At 41.2% G+C, this 19,997-nt stretch overlaps 1 protein-coding gene across 1 annotated transcript; it reads left to right on the top strand.

The window, feature by feature from the left end:
* The first annotated feature begins 709 nt into the window (after positions 1 to 709).
* On the top strand, positions 710 to 15,640 carry LOC110509747 (crk-like protein). Its single transcript, XM_021590830.2, has 3 exons — positions 710 to 1,951; positions 2,476 to 2,944; positions 13,581 to 15,640. Exons 1-3 carry the CDS (start codon positions 1,641 to 1,643, stop codon positions 13,713 to 13,715), a joined length of 915 nt encoding a protein of 304 aa, XP_021446505.1. The 5' UTR covers positions 710 to 1,640; the 3' UTR covers positions 13,716 to 15,640.
* Positions 15,641 to 19,997: the final 4,357 nt, after the last annotated feature.

The following is a 19,997-nucleotide window of genomic DNA, read 5'->3' on the forward strand; positions in this document are numbered from 1 at the left end:
TCCAATAAATATCGAGGGTCTTATTCTGGTGACATGATAATCGATGTTTGGTTGCCATTTGACAAAATAATCTCTCTTTTGTCCATAATAATCTCATCATGAAGGCTATTACACGCAATATTGGCAAGAATTTAACTGCCAATACCGGAGGTGGCACACTCGCTATATAACGCAACATTATTTTGTGAGATAGATTTGAAAATGCGGTAGATTTGAAAATGCGATGGAATCTAATTTTATATTTAGAACATCCGAATTCACCCGCAAAATATAGTTTAATGTGGCCTACTTCCTCACGCACATACTTGTATCCACATGTTTGATGGGGAAATATTATTTTTATGCGGATTTTAGAATATTCGCATGAAAATGTGTCGCCAATTGGATGGAAACCACTATTGACCTCCAAACGAAACTCTTTGCTTGGTGGGCGAAACAACGGAAAAACGCTACCTGCTGGAGGAAGAAAGATTTCCCGTCGAGTTGGGCCTCTGTCTTCCTCTTCCGTAGCGCTCGCGCGAGGTGTCAGTGACGTGAAAATATACTTGGTTGACACAATCATATACACTCCGCCTATTTCTACAATTTATTTTCTTAACATATGATTTTAAAACCCAATCGTAAAGACTAAAAAGCAAATGTTTGTTTTTATTTAAAAAAAAAAAAATATTAGCCCTTTTGACTTTGTGGCTGTGCTAGCTAGTAGAACTCGAAAGGCTGGGAGCGCACAGACCCGCCCTCTAGCCGCCATTTTTCGGTCTCGGACTCCATCAGGCAGGAGGAGTGGAGCCGAGTATAAAGAAGGGAAAGACAATTATAGAGGGACCCTATTATTCAACTTTCCAGAGGATCCAAATATACGCAACAAACTCTACATTTTTGTGGCTAAAAATGCATGCATTGGAGCGGAGTCACTATTTAGTGAATTAATTTTGTGGGAAGACGTGTTGCAGGCCGCCATTTTTGTTACTGCCTCAAAAGTCTGTCGGGACTCCAGAATAGGATTTTTAAAATATATTTCCGCGAATCGTGCCAATGTTCGACCAAGAAATTCAACAATTACAATTTAGGCTCCAGCGCTCAGCTATTTGCAACATTGTTTCGACATGGAGATTCGTTTAATCTAGTAGTGAGGCGACCTTTTCTGTTCTCATTTAGACAGTGACTGGATATATATTGTTTCATGACATCGATACGATTATATTTTTTTCGGAAGAGGGAACGAAAAGGGGAACCTTGATTGATCATTGTTGCAGCCAGGCATTCTAAATGTGTGTCACTTCTCGTAGTTTGACACCGAGATCTGGCATTTATCATTGACAATAAACGTAGAAACATTATGCTTCGAAGTTGGCTCAAGCTAGTCACAGCCTGTCTCTGAAACGCCAGGTAACGTTTCTATTGGATGTAGCTAGCTGAAACCTGCAGCCTTCGGCTAGAAATTGATTCAAGACGAGTATAGGGCGACGGCTTGCCCTGCCCTGGATCTTCAACCTTTAGTTGTGAAAATCGGTTTCGCATCGTAATCTATCTATCTATCTATCTAGCTTATTTAGGTAACTAGTGTATTTTTATTTATTTATTGTTTAAACTAATATATTTGTTATTTCTATATTGAGTTAATTTAATTTAGATCAAATATGTCATCTGCACGGTTTGATTCATCGGACCGGTCCAGTTGGTATTTTGGGCCGGTGTCGAGACAGGAGGCGCAGAATAGATTACAAGGACAGAGGCATGGCATGTTTTTGGTTCGGGATTCCTCTACCTGCCCTGGCGACTATGTGCTGTCAGTATCTGAAAACTCCAAAGTGTCCCACTATATCATCAACTCCTTGCCAAGCAAGAGGTTCAAGATCGGTGACCAAGAATTCGAGCACCTCCCAGCTCTTTTGGAATTCTACAAAATCCACTACCTGGATACGACTACACTGATAGAACCTGCCCCCAGGTAAGGAACTGTCATTCATAGGCTGCACCTGCGACCACAAACCACTCAAAGGAATGCAGTTAAATGCAATTAGGACTTAGGTTTGCAAGATATTTAGAATTCCAATTGTTTGACACATTTCCTGGTATGTGATTGACCTATTAGAAACCGATTCTGATGGTTGTACCACATTTCAATCACAAACTATAGGCTACCAGGCTTATACTTAATGAATAAGTGACCGGATTGACCTCTCTTGTAATGACAAGTCTAACAAGGAATTGTGTAGTTCTTTCCAGTGCTTCTGCCGGTTTGAGTTATTGTTGCTGCATAACCATTTGAACCTTGTCTAGTTGTGTGTTCACAAAGAGGGTCACACTTTAAAAACTGTAGTGACTGCTGTTTTGTGAGAGGAATGTATATATTTCCAGCTTGTCAGCTGATGGTTTCAGTAGTTCAGCAGTAAAACTTTTTAATATTATCTTGAAACAGTCTTTTGAAAATCTACATGTTAATCTGTATTTTATCCTCACCCTCCTGCCCAGGTACCCTAACACAGCGATAGGCACCGGACCCATTCAGACGATGGGGGGTCTAGAGGACAACCTGGAGTACGTGCGAACTCTGTACGACTTCACGGGCAGCGACACTGAGGACCTGCCCTTCAAAAAGGGGGAGATCCTGATCATCCTGGAGAAGCCTGAGGAGCAGTGGTGGAGCGCCAAGAGCAAGGAGGGCCGAGTGGGCATGATCCCTGTGCCCTACGTGGAAAAGCTGGTGCGACCCTCCCCTCACCCTGGCCAGCCTCCTCACAGCTCCCGCAACTCCAACAGCTATGGCATCCCAGAGCCGGCCCACGCTTACGCCCAGCCTCAGACGCCCTCGCCCCTGCCTCCTGGCACCCCTGGAGCAGTCATCACCCCCCTACCCTCCATGCAGAACGGGCCAGTCGTGGCTAAGGCCATTCAGAAACGAGTGCCCTGTGCATATGACAAGACTGCCCTGGCTCTAGAGGTAGGAGTTCCTCACTTTCTGTTCTAGTATGGCTTTGTGAAGGGAGGCCTAAATGCTCCCAGTTGTCCCCTATTCTCATATTTGATTAGTTGGTTCACTATGTTGTGTACATTTTATTAGATTTAATGAGCTGGTACTGTGGAATCTGCATTGTAGTTTGTCAGGAACTATAGCCTGCAGCCACAGTACACATTGTGCCAAATATTATGTATCAGGTCATTTAAATACAGTTGTGTTTGAGACAGTTCTGATGCAGCAAGCATATTCTGTCTTGCATCCCTCATTTTTAAGTAATCTCCTTTCCTCCCTTTTCTCCTCCTATTCTCTGCTCTCTTCTCCTGACCAGTGGTATAGATTCCATCAATCAGTCTGTGTAGATATTTTGTGAGGAAGTGCAAAGTTGTCAGCTTTTTTTGGAGTATAAATGCTGAGGTGGGTGGCTTTGAGCTCTCTGGGCTCCTCTCTCTATTTGTTAAGCTCATCCTCAAGAGCCACCCGCTAGGCTTGGGCGGTATACCACATACCGGGGTATTTGGAAATAGCCACAAGGTGGTTTTTCAATGCTGTTGAAACTGTTTTTCAATACATTTCTATATTGTTAGCTACTTTTTAAGTAAATACCTGCAGTCAAATTGTACAATGCGTTAGGAGATAAAGCAGATTGCGTTTTTCATTTCGCCTGACGTGCAAGTATAGTTTATCTTCACAGAAAATATATTAGTGCAACACATTTGGCAGAAAATAGCTTCATTGTCACCAGATGCCAACAGAAGTGCAACACTATTTGGCTGGCAGCCACACAAGTAAATGAGCTTACAATGAAAAAGCAAGGTTTTTTTTGCCAAACATGATGCGTGGCCATCGTATTTCTAATGTGTATCATAGAAAAAAATGTAAACGGCTACATTTCAAAATGTTTTAGCAGAGAAAAGTAAGCTAGCTACACATCAGTCAGAGCGCTGTCTTTTGATAGAAGGCCCATTGCCCTAGTGACACCCACTTTATAAGCTGATTGCCTGTTTTTGCAATTCGTTTATTTTTGCTTGCGCTCGTGAGCATATTTAGCAAGCAGCCTCCATGGAAATTCATTATTACTTGTGCTGATTTTGTTAGCATTCTGGTAATAGGCTTTTTTGAGTTTTGGTGACCCCTTGTGTACTAAGCCGTTAATACTGTAAATCCCGGTATGAGAGGAAGGACTGCATGAGAATATGAAAATTCGGATAATGCCTAACTCCCGCCAGGGTACCCCACAGGGGGAAGCTAGGGCCGATGACATGCCAAGTGGGTATCTAACGCCACCACTCAAACTTCATTTTTGATCTGTTTAACCATTGAAGTCAACTCTCTTGATTATTCTCTGTAGACCTCTTGCTCTGGGAGAGAGAGAGAGATCCTGAGATTATTCAATAATTAGAGGGATGTGTTTTGTGAGTCAGGTCAGTTTGTTCTCATCATGTATCCTCCAGAGCAGATGGAAGGTTTGCGTTTAAATTCCCATCTGCCAGAAAGAGAGTCGGGTTGTGTGAATTGCACCACCACTTTCACAAACTAGAGCAAGGCTGACTAATGCCTTGGATTACCATCCTCCCCCAGAATTCAGCAGAGTTTGAGTCAGTGGAGAAAAATGGGGTATTACGGTAGCTTCCACCACCTTGGATTAAGTCATCTGATGTAATCATGGAAACTGCTGTGGCTCCACATCAGAATCTCTCAGCTTTTGTCCTCGTCTCTCTGACTATAGTTTCCATCACACCACCTGAGGCAATGGTCACTCCTCCTAACTCAGGTGACTTATTTCATGACTTTGAATGTATTGTTTTGGTATGAACATCTGTAGGTAATGTCCAGTCTCCTTTCACCCACAGCCCTCGACTGTAGCAGTATTTTGATTGGAGATTAGCATGTTGTCAAATGTGCCATTAGTCATAGTGCACATTTTCAGAGGGAGAGAGAGAGATCTGCAGCATTAGTCATCAGTAGCTAGAACTAGACCTCCACACTAAAGTTAACCATCTCTCATTTAGAGGTTCTGCTCATGGTGCATCCGTGTTTCCACAGCAGGCCTCTGGTGGGTACAAGTTTGTTGGGGACTTCCCCCTGGTGTTGCTGCACTGTCCTCAAACACCCACTCATCACACATCCACTCTTCATACACACACTTTAAGCATTTATGAGCATGGTCTTATTTCTGTTACAGCATATTGGTTGACTTATTCATATTCCATTCACCCAAGTCTGTAACATGGATAGGTTTAGGCTACTACATGATATTGTGTTAGCTTTGTGTTACACATTATCAGGTTGCTACAACCTAGCTTATGAATTAAAGTTTATAACGTAGGTACACAGTTCTAGAGAATTTTGAATAATCAAGGTGATAGTGACACATTCAATACTGCTTTGCACACTCTTGCCTGCATCTAGCTGATCTAGGGTGTAATCATTAGTCCAACAGTGTGAGTTTCTGTTGGACAAATTCAGGCATTTTTATCTGCTTTCTGTTGCTTTTGTTTAAGAAACATTTTTCAACAGAATCAGTGGAATGAATACACCCCTGATGACACGCAAACACAGTTCACTTTCATAGCAGCCACATAAAAACAGCATGATCACTTTGCTCATTGTGTATATATAATTCCTTTTCGCAGCTACACTGAACAAAAAAATAAAACGCAACATGCAACAATTAAAATATTTTACAAAGTTACACTTCATATAAGGAAATCAGTCAATTTAAATAATTTTATTAGGCCCACCTCTATGGATTTCATTTGGCTAGGAATACAGATATTTATCTGTTGGTACCTTCTTTTTTTTTAAAGTATAGGCGTGGATCAGAAAACGAGTCATTATCTGGTTTGACCACCATTTGCCTCATGCAACGCAACACATCTCCTTCGCATAGAGTTGATCAGGCTGTTGATTGTGGCCTGTGGAAAGTTGTCCCACTCCTGATCAATGTCTGTGCAAAGTTTCTGGATATTGGCGGGAACTGGATCACACTGTTGATACATGTTGATCCAGAGCATCCCAAACATGCTCAATGGGTGACATGCCTGGTGAGAATGCAAGCCAAGTAAGAACTGGTACATTGTCTGTATCCACAAATTGTGTACAGATCCTTGTAACTTGGGGCTGTGCATTATCATGTGATGTCGGCGGATGAATGGCACGACAATGCACAGTATCTCTGTGCATTCAGTATGCCATTGATAAAATGCAGTTGTGTTCGTTGTCCGTAGCTCATGCCTGCCAATACCATAACCCCACTGCCACCATGGGGCACTCTTTTCACAACGTTGACATCAAGACCCTGGCGAGGACGACGAGTACACAGATGTCCCTGAGTCCCTGAGATGGTTTCTGACACTTCGTGCAGAAATTCTTCAGTTGTGCAAACTCAGTTTCATCAGCTGTCCAGGTGGCTGGTCTCAGACGATCCTGCAGGTGAAGAAGCCGGATGTGGAGGTCCTGGGCTGGCGTGGTTACACGTGGTCTGCGGTTGTGATGCCGGTTAGATGTACTGCCCAATTCTCTGTAGAGAAATTAACATAAAATTCTTTGGCAACAGCTCTGCAGTCATCATGCCAATTTCACGCTCCCTGAACTTGAGACACCTGTATTGTGATGCAACTGCACATTTTAGAGTGGCCTTTTATTCCCCCCCGCACAAGGTGCACCCGTGTAATGGGCATGCCGTTTAGTCAAATTCTGGGTATGCCACCCCTGTCTGGTGGCTGGTATATCTTGGCAAAGGAGAAATGCTCACTAACAGGGATGTAAACAAATTTGTGCACAACATTTGAGAGAAATTAGATTTTTGTGAGTATGGAACATTTTGCCTATCTTTTATGTCAGCCCACGAAACATGGGACCAACACTTTTTACTTGTTGCTTTTATGTATTTGTTCAGTATATAGTACCAGTCAAAAGTTGACACACCTACTCATTCCAGGGTTTTTCTTTATTGTTACTATTTTCTACATTGTAGAATAATAGTGAAGACCTCAAAACGATGAAATAACACATGGAATCATGTAGTAACCAAAAAAGTGTTAAACATCAAAATATATTTGAGATTCTTCAAAGTAGCCACCCTTTGCCTTGACATCTTTGTGTACTCTTGGCGTTCTCTCAACCAGCTTCGTGAGGTAGTCACCTGGAATGCATTTCAATTAACAGGTGTGCCTTGTTACTTGTTATGGCTGCAATCCCACTAACGGGATCGATATGACAACTACCAGTGAAAATAGAGGGCGCCAAATTCAAACCACAGAAATCTCATAATTACAATTCCTAAACATACCATTTTAAAGCTATTCTCGTTGTTAATCCCACCAAAGTGTCCAATTTCAAATAATGCTTTTCAGCAAAAACACTACAAATGATTGTTAGGTCTCCACCAAACCACAATAAGCACAGCCATTTTCCAGCTAAATATAGCATTCACAAAAAGCAGAAATAAAGATAATTCAAGGTTAGTGATGAATTTTATCTTCATCAGATGACACTCATAGGACTTCATGTTACACAATACATGCATGTTTTGTTTGATAAGATTCATATTTGTATAAAAAAAAAAAGAAGTTTACATTGGCGTATTAGATTCACTAGTTCCAAAAACATCAAGTGATTTTGCATAGCCACATCGTTTCAACAGAAATACTCATCATAAATGTAGTTGATAATACAAGTTATACACATGGAATTATAGATATAGCTCTCCCTCTTAGAACTACCCATCCCGCATCCGGTATATTTGTCATCAGCAATGCTGAATAGCATAGCGCAACAGTCAAAAAATATTACTAGAAATGTTCATATTCATGAAATCACAAGTGAAATATAGCGAAACACAGCTTAGCCTTTTTGTTAATCACCCTGTCGTCTCAGATTTTGAAATTATGCTTTACAGTGAAAGCAATACAAGCGTTTGTGTAAGTTTATCGATAGCCTAGCATAGCATTATGTACACTTAGCATCAGGAAGCTTGGTAACGAAAAGCAATCAAATTAACCGTTTACCTTTGATCTTCGGATGTTTTCACTCACAACATTAGTTTTCACCCAGTTAGACAGCAAATGTTCCTTTTGTTCCATAAAGATATTTTTTATATCCAAATACCTCCGTTAGTTTGGTGCGTTATGCCCAGGAATCCACCGGAAATAGCGGTCATGACAAGGCAGACAAAAATTCCAAATTATATCCATAATGTCGACAGAAACATGGCAAACATATTTTTTATAATCAATCCTCAAGGTGTTTTTCAAATATCTATTCGATAATATATCAACCGGGACAGTTGGCCTCTCTCTTTTCCGCAAAAATCACTCTGAGAGCCCCCACCTGACCACTTACATAATGTGGTCGTTCACGCTAGTTCTTCAAAATAAAGGCCTGAAACTATGTCTAAAGGCTCTAGACACATTAGGGAAGCCATAGAAAAAGGAATCTGGTTGATATCCCTTTCAATGGTCAATAGGGATGCATAGGAACACAGAGCTTTCAAAATAAGAGTCACTTCCTGATTGGTTTTTTCTCAGGCTTTCGCCTGCAATATCAGTTCTGTTATCCTCACAGACAATATTTTTACAGTTTTGGAAACTTTAGAGTGTTTTATATCCTAAGCTGTCAATTATATGCATATTCTAGCATCTGATCCTGAGAAATAGTCCGTTTTACTTTGGGAACGTTATTTTTCCAAAAATAAAAATAGTGCCCCCTAGCTTCAAGAGGTATGCAACCACTGTGTCAGATTTCAAAAAAAGTTGATGGAAAAAGCAACCCATGCAATAATCTGAGACGGCGCTCAGAACATTAACCAAATTAGCCGCCATGTATTAGTCAACAGAAACCAGAAAATACATGATAAATGTTTCCTTACCTCAGATTGCAGTCGTAGGAATCCCAGGTCCACAATAAATGCTTGATTTGTTCGAAAATGTCCGTTATTTATGTCCAATTAGCTACTTTGATTAGAGCGTTTGGTAAACAATTCCAAAGTCACAAAGCGCGTCCACTATAACGTGACGAAATGTCCAAAAGTTCCGTAACAGTCAGTAGAAACATGTCAAACGATGTACTGAATCAATCTTTATAATGTTGTTTACATATATCTTGAATAACGTTCCATCCGGAGAATTAGAATGACTTCAGATGACCGGTGGAACGCAGGGCCTTCCCCTGTGAACGCGTATGGTGAATGCATGGTCAACTCGTGGAAGTGGTGACTATTTCCTGTCTCATTTGACCCCCCCTTCACATTAGTCATCAGACAAAGTTCAATTGACTGTTGACATCTAGTGGAAGGCGTAGGAAGTGAAAACTCATCCATATCTCGCTGTAATTTCAATGAGAGCTTGGTTGAAAATCTGCCACCCCCAGAAAGAAAAAACAGGAAGTGGAATTTCTCAGGTTTTTGACTGCTATATGAGTTCTGTTATACTCAGACATAATTCAAACAGTTTTAGAAACTTCAGAGTTTTCTATCCAATACTAATAATAATATGCTAATATCAGCAACTATTGACTGAGGAACAGGCCGTTGAATATGGGCACCTCTGTGCACCTTTCATCCAAGCTACTCAATACTGCCCCTGCAGCCATAAGAAGCTAAAAGTTCATCTGTGGAATTTATTTTCTTCTTAATGAGCCAATAAGTTGTGTTGTGACAAGGTACATGTGGTATACAGAAGATAGCCCTATTTGGTAAAAGACCTTGTCCATATTATGGCAAGACCAGCTCAAATAAGCAAAGAGAAATGACAGTCCATCATTACTTTAAGACATTACTTTAAGACAGGTCACTCAATCTGGAACATTTCATGAACTTTGAAAGTTTCTTCAAGTTTCGTTGCAAAAACCATCAAGCTAGCTAAATAGGACAAATGAGATAGCAAGTGCAAGCTAACTAGCTAAATTGCCATAAATGTTTAATGCTTTTTGACCTGTCCCCAAATTAATGTCATTAGTTCAGAGTTTGTTTTGATATTTTAACCTGCGTGTCGTGTTTGGTGTGGGGAGACAAAATAAATGTATGCACGATGGCGCACGCGCGCAGCTGGTTTGGATTGTTTTTCAACAGGACAATGACCCAAAACACACCTCCAGGCTGTGTAAAGGCTATTTGGTCAAGAAGGAGCCTGATGGAGTGCTGCATCAGATGACCTGGCCTCCACAATCACCCGACCCAATTGAGATGGTTTGGGATGAGTTGGACCGCAGAGTGAAGGAAAAGAGCCAACAAGTGCTCAGCATATGTGGAAACTCTTTCAGGACTGTTGGAATAGCATTCCTCATGAAGCTGGATGTGAGAGTGCCAAGCTGTCATCAAGGCAAATGGTGGCTACATAGAAGAATCTAAAATATGTTTTGATTCCTTATGTGGTGTTTTAGGGTTTTGATGTCTTCACAATAATTCTTCAATGTAGAAAAACATTTTAAAAATAAAGAAACGTTTGAATGAGTAGGTGTCCAAACTTTTGACTGGTTCTGTAGCTCTCTCTGCTTCTCCTTAATTTGGGAATAAATGAATTTGTTCAAAACTGTTCAACTATCATTCTCTCTCTCTTTGAGTCAACTACTCACCACATCTTATGCACTGGAGTGCAAGCTAGCTGTAGCTTATGCTTTCAGTGCTAGATTCTCTGATCTTTTGATTTGGTGGACATGTCAGTTCATGCTGCAAGAGCTCCGATCAGATGGAGGACGTCTTCCGGACGTTGTCATAATCACTGTGTAAGTCTATGGAATGGGGTGAAAGCCATGAGCCTCCTAAGTTTTATATTGAAGTCTATGTACCCAGAGGAGGACAGAAGCTAGCTGTCCTCTGGCCATGCCATGGAGCTACCCTACAGTGTTGTTGAGACTACTGTAGACCTTCATTGCAGCACAGTGTGTTTTAATCAAATATTTGGTGACGTGAATATATTTCTAGTTCTATCTAAAAAGGTTAACTTTAAAACATATATTTCACAATTTTTCTGATATTCACTTAGGAGTATAGTCCTCCCTAGGGCTGTCCCTGACCCCCACAAAAAAACCTGCCAACTTCTTTCAACCAATCGTTTTAGCCAAAGTGTATTTTTCCATATAAAGACACACCCCTATGTGTTTTAATAACATCAACTATATGTAGGCTACTGCGCTTGTCTGATGCATTAAGCACACTGATTAAATAATTAAGACGCACAATTCATTCGAGGGAGCCAGAAATCAAGAGCCTAACCAGAATTTTTTTAAATACCCTGTTCCCGAACCATCTTCTGCTGTCTTTCACAAATTCCATATTACGCTCCCAAAGTTGCCGGTAATAGGCTACGTACACCAGGGGTTGGCAACCTTTTCCACTTGGAGTGCCAATTTATCTTGTCAGTTCTATCGATCTGCGTGCCAGTTATGATTTTCATATGCACATTTTTGTGGAATAGTTTATTTTATGATAGTCTTCGTATCTCAGTCATTGTCATGTGATTTAATAATGAAATTCTATGAAAATTATGCAAGTCTAAAAGTAACTTCCATTGCCAACTTTGTAAAAATATCCTAGATAAAGCTAACAAATAAAAACATTGCAGCCTGAAGGTAGAAAATATCCTGATTTTGAAAAATAAATAACTTTGGCTACTCCTGGCTTGTCTGCAAGGAACTTGAAACATTGTATCAATTTGGTCAGGCCTTAAGCTTGTGCTAACAAACTTACAACATTGTATAAAATATTCTGGACCCTCAGTTAACCATGCTGGTGAGCTCTGGATAGGCACAGCTGTAGGCTATTTGCGTGTAGGATAAGAAGTAATCAGATATTTTCTGACTTTTCCACCCACTATATCAGAGCATTACATTTGTTTTCTCTTTCACACAGTGGTTATTGAAAGGGAGAGAGCTGGAATGTTTTTTCATATTCTACATTAAGGAAGCATTGTCATTGGATGTATACACAGACTTTGTTTACTTGCTGTTTGAGCTGAAGCTAAATATGGCTTTGAGAGGCTCCACAGCTCAGTAGTGCTGAGTTAAGACAGTCAGAAATGCTATTAGATTCCCAAATGGGCACATTTATAAGCCTACGTTTGCACGCAGGCCTGGTAGCCTAGGCCTACTTCTATGAGTAGTCAGGTGCACCTTACTCAACATTGACAGGAGCGCTCCAAACAAAACACAATTAATAAATTGCCAACACGTAAATGGAATGAAATTAACCAAAATTTGTTTCTCACAAGTGTAGCCTAGGTTGCGCGCTCTGTAAACGTGTCAATTCCAAAAATTGGGTCAACCCTAGTCCTCCTCTGAGGAGCCTCCACTGGTCCATATGTGTAAAGTGTTTTGTTATTAGTCTTTTACACTTCATCTCTCTCTGTCTCTTTTTTTCTAGTCTTCTCATCGCTCGCTCACTCTCGCTTCCTCTCACACACTCACTAATGTGATCTCTTTCACTCTCTGAATTACTTAGAGTAGGTAATTTCCTACTGCAGAAACCTACAATTTAGCAGCAGTCTATTTTGGGGCCTATCTGCTTCCGGAAACAAAGTCATTATTCTGACTCCATCTGAAGGGAGGAATATACCCTGTGATCTACCACCCACCCACTCTTATTACAGATAGGCTTACTGAAATCTGGTTATTACTAAGGTTTTATTATTGAAAATATATTAAAGTTATTCTTAACCAAATTTACATTGTAATGATAAGGACCATTTGCAAAATCAGTTTAGGAAAATTGTATCACCACACAACAGAATCATTTCTGATATGAAGAAAGTGCTAGTAGCCTATACATTGGGATTTTACACAGGGGTTAAGCAGAACCCCATTCACCCATTACTTTGTAATCTTTGTAGTCAGATTAGTTCTACTAAAGCTTTTTGGTCGACCTGACCCAATTCACATAAATGTGATTTATAGATCTGTCATTCTTCATTGAAAGCAAGTCTTAAGCAGGAGATCTGTTCTATGTACTCATTTCTATGCTTCCTGTTTTTAAATGTAGTGTTTACTACTTTTACTTTCGGTTTTTGTACACAATATATTTCAGTGGTTTAGCTGGTACAATGATTCTCTACACTATACATTGCTTGTTTTGTCACACAAACTGAAATTAAGCTTACTATTAGAATTATCGCAACCAGGAAATGATGGAGCGATTGGTGCATATTGCACCTTTTTAAATGTTGACTACATTAACATGTTCTTTCACTATGCAAGAAGAGCATGCTTTGATTGCAAAAGACAGTATTAAAGCTGAGGAATTTGTCTGAAGGATTATGATTATCGATTGCCGATAGGTCTGGATGACTTCAATGTCCATGAAGCCTCATCTGATCCAATGTTTCTACAACATCTAAAGCCTTCCCTCCACTTTCAGGTTTTAATCTTCCTCTTAACAATGCCAACTTTCCACATTTACTCCTGAGTAAATAGCATGTGGTCTGAAGTTTGGGGTCACGCAGTGTCACAAAGCATCCGATTTATGGCTTTCTGCTCAGCCTGTCATAACCATAGTACAGTGTCAAATACATGAAGGGTTGGCCAAATCATGTGATAGTTGCGGTTGGCACTTATCTTACATTTTCCACCCCATTTTTCTGTGCTATTAAGGAAAACTCTTCTAACGCCATGCTCCATTTCTCCTCAGGTGGGTGATATAGTCAAAGTGACGAGGATGAACATCAGCGGTCAGTGGGAGGGAGAGGTAAACGGCCGGAGAGGTCTCTTCCCCTTCACCCACGTCAAAATAATAGACCCCCTGAATCCAGATGAGTGTGAATGACCTGGACCCCAACCAACCAACCCTTCTACAGTGACACCCAAAATGCTGGCTGTCTCCACCCTGTCTGCCAGTGTCACCACGGTTACGCGCTTGCCTGCTTGAAGCTATACCGCAGCGCTCCCTGTTATTGTCACGCCAACCATCGTGCAGCTTTCTGACTGTTTACAGCTACAGACTTAACTAAACTCCTACATCGCCAACTTGGTTACAGTTTGGTCTGTGGTTTTTGCCTTTATGTCCTTTAATGTGTGTTGCCATGGCTCCCACGACGCCATGTCTTACCTGGTCATTTTTTTTGTTGTGTATATTTTGTTACATTTGAAGACTTGGGAATTTGTTGAGAGCTTGCTTGTGTGTTTCATCTTGTGGATTGGAGGAGGCTAATGTAAAACAAAACACAAAAGAGGGGCGGGGGGGGGAGTGAAAGGTGACTGAACATCACATGAACTGACTGAGGTCAGGAGAGCAAAGGCATAGAGGGCTTCAGGTGTGGCCTGAGGTTAGAACCAGCCAGGTAACTGTCTCTCACCAAACAATCATTCACTGTTGTACCTTAACCACAGCCACACATACACACCGGTAGACCATTACTTGTTTAGGGCAACTGCTGTGTGTGTGAGGATCAGTCTCTTTTCAGCTCAGCCTGTGTCAAGACAGGGACAGGAGGACAAGCCCACATGGATCCTGCCTTGTGGAATAGCCCACAGCCTCAGTGACATGAACCTAGTCGACAGAGTTCCCTTATTTATGTTTTCCCAAGACAACATGTGAAATGGCCATGTGTGATATCTTTTTGTTTTATTTGTGCCATAAATTCAGGAGTTCTGCAAGGTGTTTGTCATAGTGTAAGTGCATGGCTGTGACCAGGCTATAGCCAATGTTATAAGAGGGCTTATAAATACTTTTGAGGGGTAAGGGCTTTTCTATGAGACAGATGCCTCCTGCATCCAATGTTATGGGTCATGGGAGGCGGGCAAAGGTTTCATCCAGCCAATGACATCCCATCAATACCTTTCACTGAAAATGCAACTTTCGCACAAGCAATCCTTTCCTCTTCTCTCTCTCCAGGTTCCCTATGGTGGTGATTGGTTACACTTTTGTCTTGTTGGTAGATGGTGTTTACTGTCGAGCACAGGTTCTGGGCAGACAACATGGTTGTCTTTGGTATGTCTGATGTTGTGATGCCAGAGCTGTCCTGCTCTCAGGTGTGTGTATGTGTGTGTGCACGCGCTGATAAAGTGCTCTACTAGATCTCTGCTGTAAAGAAGAAAACAGACTTACTCTCCCTGAGTGCTTTCCCTCAATCCCCCTGAGCTTTTTCATTGGGTAGAGTAATACCATTGTACAGCTAGCTATCAATCGTGTCCCAACTGTACTGTTTTTGTTCATTATGTTAGCCAGCTGTTAGACTGAAAATTAGACCGAAGGTCGCTTTCTAAAAACGGAGACAAAAATACCTGTTGGTGGCCTCTGCATGACTTCTTGGCCTTGAGGTTTTTCTTCCTGGTCAAATGCTGCTTTGTCAGTTCTAATTTCCTCCCAAGTATGAATTTAACTTTTCATTTTTAATATATATTTTTTTAACATTATTTGTGGAATAAATTCTTTCAAATCTAGTTTGGTTTTCCTTGTTCAACCTCTCATATTAACCCATTTGATTAAGCAATACACCAATCCTAATTCTTGTTTTTGTTAGGTGAAGATGTTTTCAACCTGCTCCAGATTTTTTTTCTCTCAAGGCATTAAAAGTATTACTGTGTTTAAGAGAGCCTCCATGTTGTATTCTTAATTCAAAATGAAAAATTGTGCCTTTTTATTTTCTTATACCATTTACATGTGTTAATATTTCCCATGGTTAACACCCGTGCTGGTATGACCCTTTATGTACAGAACAAGTCAATAAAATGTACATCTACTTCTTTTAAGTTGCTCTGACGTCTTTCTTATGAGATGGGAATACGAATGCCCCAAATAAGTCTCCTGCTCAGCATAGATGGGGTGTACGTTAAAGTGGAACAGGAGAGGAGTAGGTGGGTGGGATGTTTTTGCTCTCTGCTTCATTTCTATTAGTTCCAGTTTTGATTGTGGCTGTGCCCAGGAGAAAGGAAGCAATTAATTAATGTTAATGAAGTGCTAATAAAAAACTTGCACACACAGCGCTGACCTAGAGAGAGACACTTTTAAAGGGCAAGGTTTAGTCTCTTCTCCTTACATGACCGGTATCCAAATATGTACATTTAGGTCTACTACATGCATGTTTCATGTTAATAGGGTATACTTTTGGAAACCTACTCAATTCATTCAATATCATCTTAGTTTGGGCATTGTAAAATTATACTGAACAAAAATATAAATGCAACAATTTCAAGTTAGTTCATAGAAGAAAATCAGTCAATTGAAATGAATTATGTCCTACTCTATGGATTTCACATGACCTGTATTCATGGACGCAAAGGGATGCCAGGCTACTGCCCCCCCCCCCCCCCCCTCCACAGAAAAATACAAATTATGTCAAATAATTGATCTTTTGTCTCTGTGTTTCAGAATTTTCCTTTATTTCGCAAGAGGCTGAATGTATCTCACAAGAGAAAGCATCTGAGTGAGCGAAACAGCGCCCCTCTGTCTCTCTATGTGTAGGCCATCTATCTGATACTGTCTGGTCCAAACGAGTATGACATTGTTGTCACCCATAGCATTGAATGCAAGGGAAGCCCGTGAGCATTTGGCCTCCCTTGACAAAAAAGGTATGCAAAAATAGCCAATCATTGTTGAGCTAGACTGAGCGAGCTCAACTGTGAATGGTCCTGGCGAAAGAAAGAAAAAAAGTGTCTGGGGAAGCCAGGTTGGATGTGGCGTCTCGTATATCAAATCGCTTTGAGAGCATACGTCATTAACAGAAACAACTTATGTTGTTGCATCTCGTTGTCTTGTTCTCAGATGGCTAGCTAGCTAGCTAAAATTGTCCCTTTCCTAAATTAGCCATGGATGGAGATAGGAATTTGGACTTGTAGTTTTACTTAATTCTCCATACTGGCCAATGATTATAACGGCGATTCTGATCCAACCATAAATTCATACATTGTTGTGCCCTTGGCCTGAGAGGATAGAAGTTCAATATGTAGCTAGATATAGAAGGTTAACTAACATTGCTCATGAATGGAAGTTAGGCTAGTGAGCAAGCATTTTAGCCAGGTAGCCTAGGACAGCAAAAAATACAAGTGTGTACTGTAATAGACCGCTTCGTCAACATGAAAGAGAGGAGGATGGCATTGGCGTTTCTCTGCAAGTAGGTTGAGTCAACATGTTTTTCTACTTGCGTGAATGCATGCGCAAGCACACACACACACAAACAGAAATCAGAACCATGGACAGCCACATCATATTTAGCTCATGCTGATTGGACTAAATTGTTTTTGGTATCTTTTAATTGTCACTGTATTAGACTAAGCAGAGGTGATTTGATGATGTTGAAGTGTAAATGGTGCTGGAATAGTGGAGGCAGTTCCTGTTTTCTTAACTCTATGTGGTTCTAAATCAATAGTTGTTCAGTGGTCCGAAATTGTCTGAAACATTAACTTGACCATGCTGTAGGTCATGTCTGTTCCATGCAATTTGCGTCATGGACTTCACCGGACAGAGGTTGCTATCCTGTTTTGTGATAAAACAACAGTGTGGTTGAATTTATTCCGTCTCCGTCTTCTCATTGTCTCGGCCTTTAGGCCTATATATCACAGACACAAGGCATACAACGCAATTATCACACACAACACGTAAGTTGTAATATGGCATTGGGGTGGGGTATGCAGATGAGCATCTCTGAGATGGTTTCTGACAGTTTGTACAGAAATAATACCGTTTCATCAGCTGTCCAGGTGGCTGGTCTCAGACGATCCCACAGGTGAAGAAGCTGGATGTGGAGGTCCTGGGCTAGCGTGGTTACACCTGGTCTGTGGTTGTGAGGCCGGTTGGATGTATTGACAAATTCTCTACCTTATGGTAGAGAAATTAACATTAAATTCTCTGGCAACAGCTCTGGTGGACATTCCTGCAGTCATCATGCCAATTGCACGCTCCCTCAAAACTTGAGACATCTGTGGCATTGTGTTGTGTGACAGAACTGCACATTTTAGAGTGGCCTTTTATTGTCCACAGCACAAGGTGCACCTGTGTAATGATCATGCTGTTTAATCAGCTTCTTGATATGCCACACCTGTCACGTGGATGGATTGTCTTGTATTGTTTTGTGCACAAAATTTGAGAGGAATAAACTTTTTGTTCGTATGGAACATTTCTGTCATCTTTTATTTCAGCTCATGAAACATGTGACCAACACTTTACATGTAGCGTTTATATTTTTGTTCAGTACATCTTTTTGTAAGGTCTTCATGGTGAGAAATAAGATTGTGGTCTGTGTTGAAGGAGGGGAGAGCTTGACTTATCTGGCCTTTGGAGATTGCATTACACAACAGAGGTGCATTGCACATCTGCGTCTATATCCACTCATCTTCCAGTATGTCTCACACTTGATTGAATGGCTGACTCCTGCTTCTAGCAGTCTACGTGGTATATTGTACTCTTTGAGCTCAACGTTTGTCATCTCCAGCCACTGCAGCCCAGGCTGACTGGAAGGCCACAGATGCTTGCAGTGATACGCAAGAACAGGTGCATACGAGCAGAGTGCTCAACTACGGCCAACTCTGGGGATACCACCGCCAACGGGTGTCTCGCAGACAAAGTGGCACTACACTGGCGGCAATATAAATAAGGCCATTACGTAACTGTTTCTAGGCACGTATGCTTCTGAAATAAATGATACAGTAGCCTAGATGTAACTGCATACACAAGAGGGCATTGTTTTACCCCAAATTTGAAACCGTTGTGTTCCTCTTTCTCCTCCCCTGTTGATCCTTCCTTTTACAGGTATGGGCCCCCATTTGATCGAATGGACTTCTACCCGCTGCTCCACTCCAGCCAAGTAGACTTCTCTACCTTCTCGCCCTTGCCACAAAGACTCGAAATCAGACCAACCTGCATCATGTTCTGTCCTATTTAGCTTCCAACACAAAATGCCAGGTTCAATTAGTCATTAAAGGCTAACTTGATGTATTCATTTAGACTGTTAAGGCTTCAATGGTACTTCCTGAAATGAATCAGGCTGTGTAGCACAAGGTCGATACAGGCCTCTCTCCATTCCATTAGCAGCTCGCCCCCAAGCTATCTGTTGGTGGCTGCCATGTTGGAGTGCTGAACCCATAGTGATGTGTTACCCTGGGACGTGTGAAAGAGAAGTCAGGCTCTATCTTCTCTACAATGTCTATATGCTAAGTAGTGGAGCAGGATGAAATTCTGTGGCAGTCTAGATAGGTTAATGAGTCAGCATTGATTGGCTTTGTAAATGCTAGTGTTTACCCAATCCATATATTCTTTTGGCTATTTCCGTGTGTGTGTGTGTGTGTGTGTGTGTGTGTGTGTGTGTGTATGTGTGTGTGCATTTGTTTCTGTGGGTGTTAGCGTGTGTGAGAGAGAGGAGATGCTCCCTGACTTTCTTCAACCTCAGAGAAAAGGAAGTCTTTGTGGCATGCCTCTCCTATGTTATGTTCTCTCCCTGTGATGGCCGTTCCTCATCTCTGCTTGGTCAGTCACGTCTTCCTCTCTGACGCCTCATCTCCCCTCTGGTCCATCCATTTGTCCTGTCCGGGGAAAGGAATCCGATTTTCTCCTTGGTTGACTTGCTCAAATGAAGCAGAAAGCACAGAATGAATGATGAGCCTATTTTTAGCCAGTTTTCATTAGTCACGGTCAGCTGAACGTATGGCCAGCTCAGGCTCTTGTCATGCTAGGAACAGCTAAAACAGATGTTTAATTGGCACACTGGTCCTGGAGTATCACAACCACTGTCTGTACTCAAGCAGCTGCAGTGGTGTAACTTAAGTGGTGGTGGTGTACTTAAGTAGTATCTGTACTTTACTATTTATATGTTTGACAACTTTTACTTTGACTTCACTACATTCCTAAAGAAACTAATGTACTTTTTACTCCATACATTTTCCCTGACACCCAAAAGTATTCGTTACATTTTGAATATGCTTAGCAGGACAGGAAAATTGGCTAATTCTTGCAGTTATCAAGAGTTATCAAGAGAACATCCCGGGTCATCCCTACTGCCTCTGATCTGGCAGACTCACTAAACACAAATGTTTGTAAATTATGTCTGAGTGTTGGAGTGTGCCCTTGGCTATCTGTAAAAAATATAAAAGGAAATTGTGCTGTTCAGTTTACTTA

The sequence above is a fragment of the Oncorhynchus mykiss genome, chromosome Y (genome assembly GCF_013265735.2).
Source record: "Oncorhynchus mykiss isolate Arlee chromosome Y, USDA_OmykA_1.1, whole genome shotgun sequence".
NCBI lineage: Eukaryota > Metazoa > Chordata > Actinopteri > Salmoniformes > Salmonidae > Oncorhynchus > Oncorhynchus mykiss.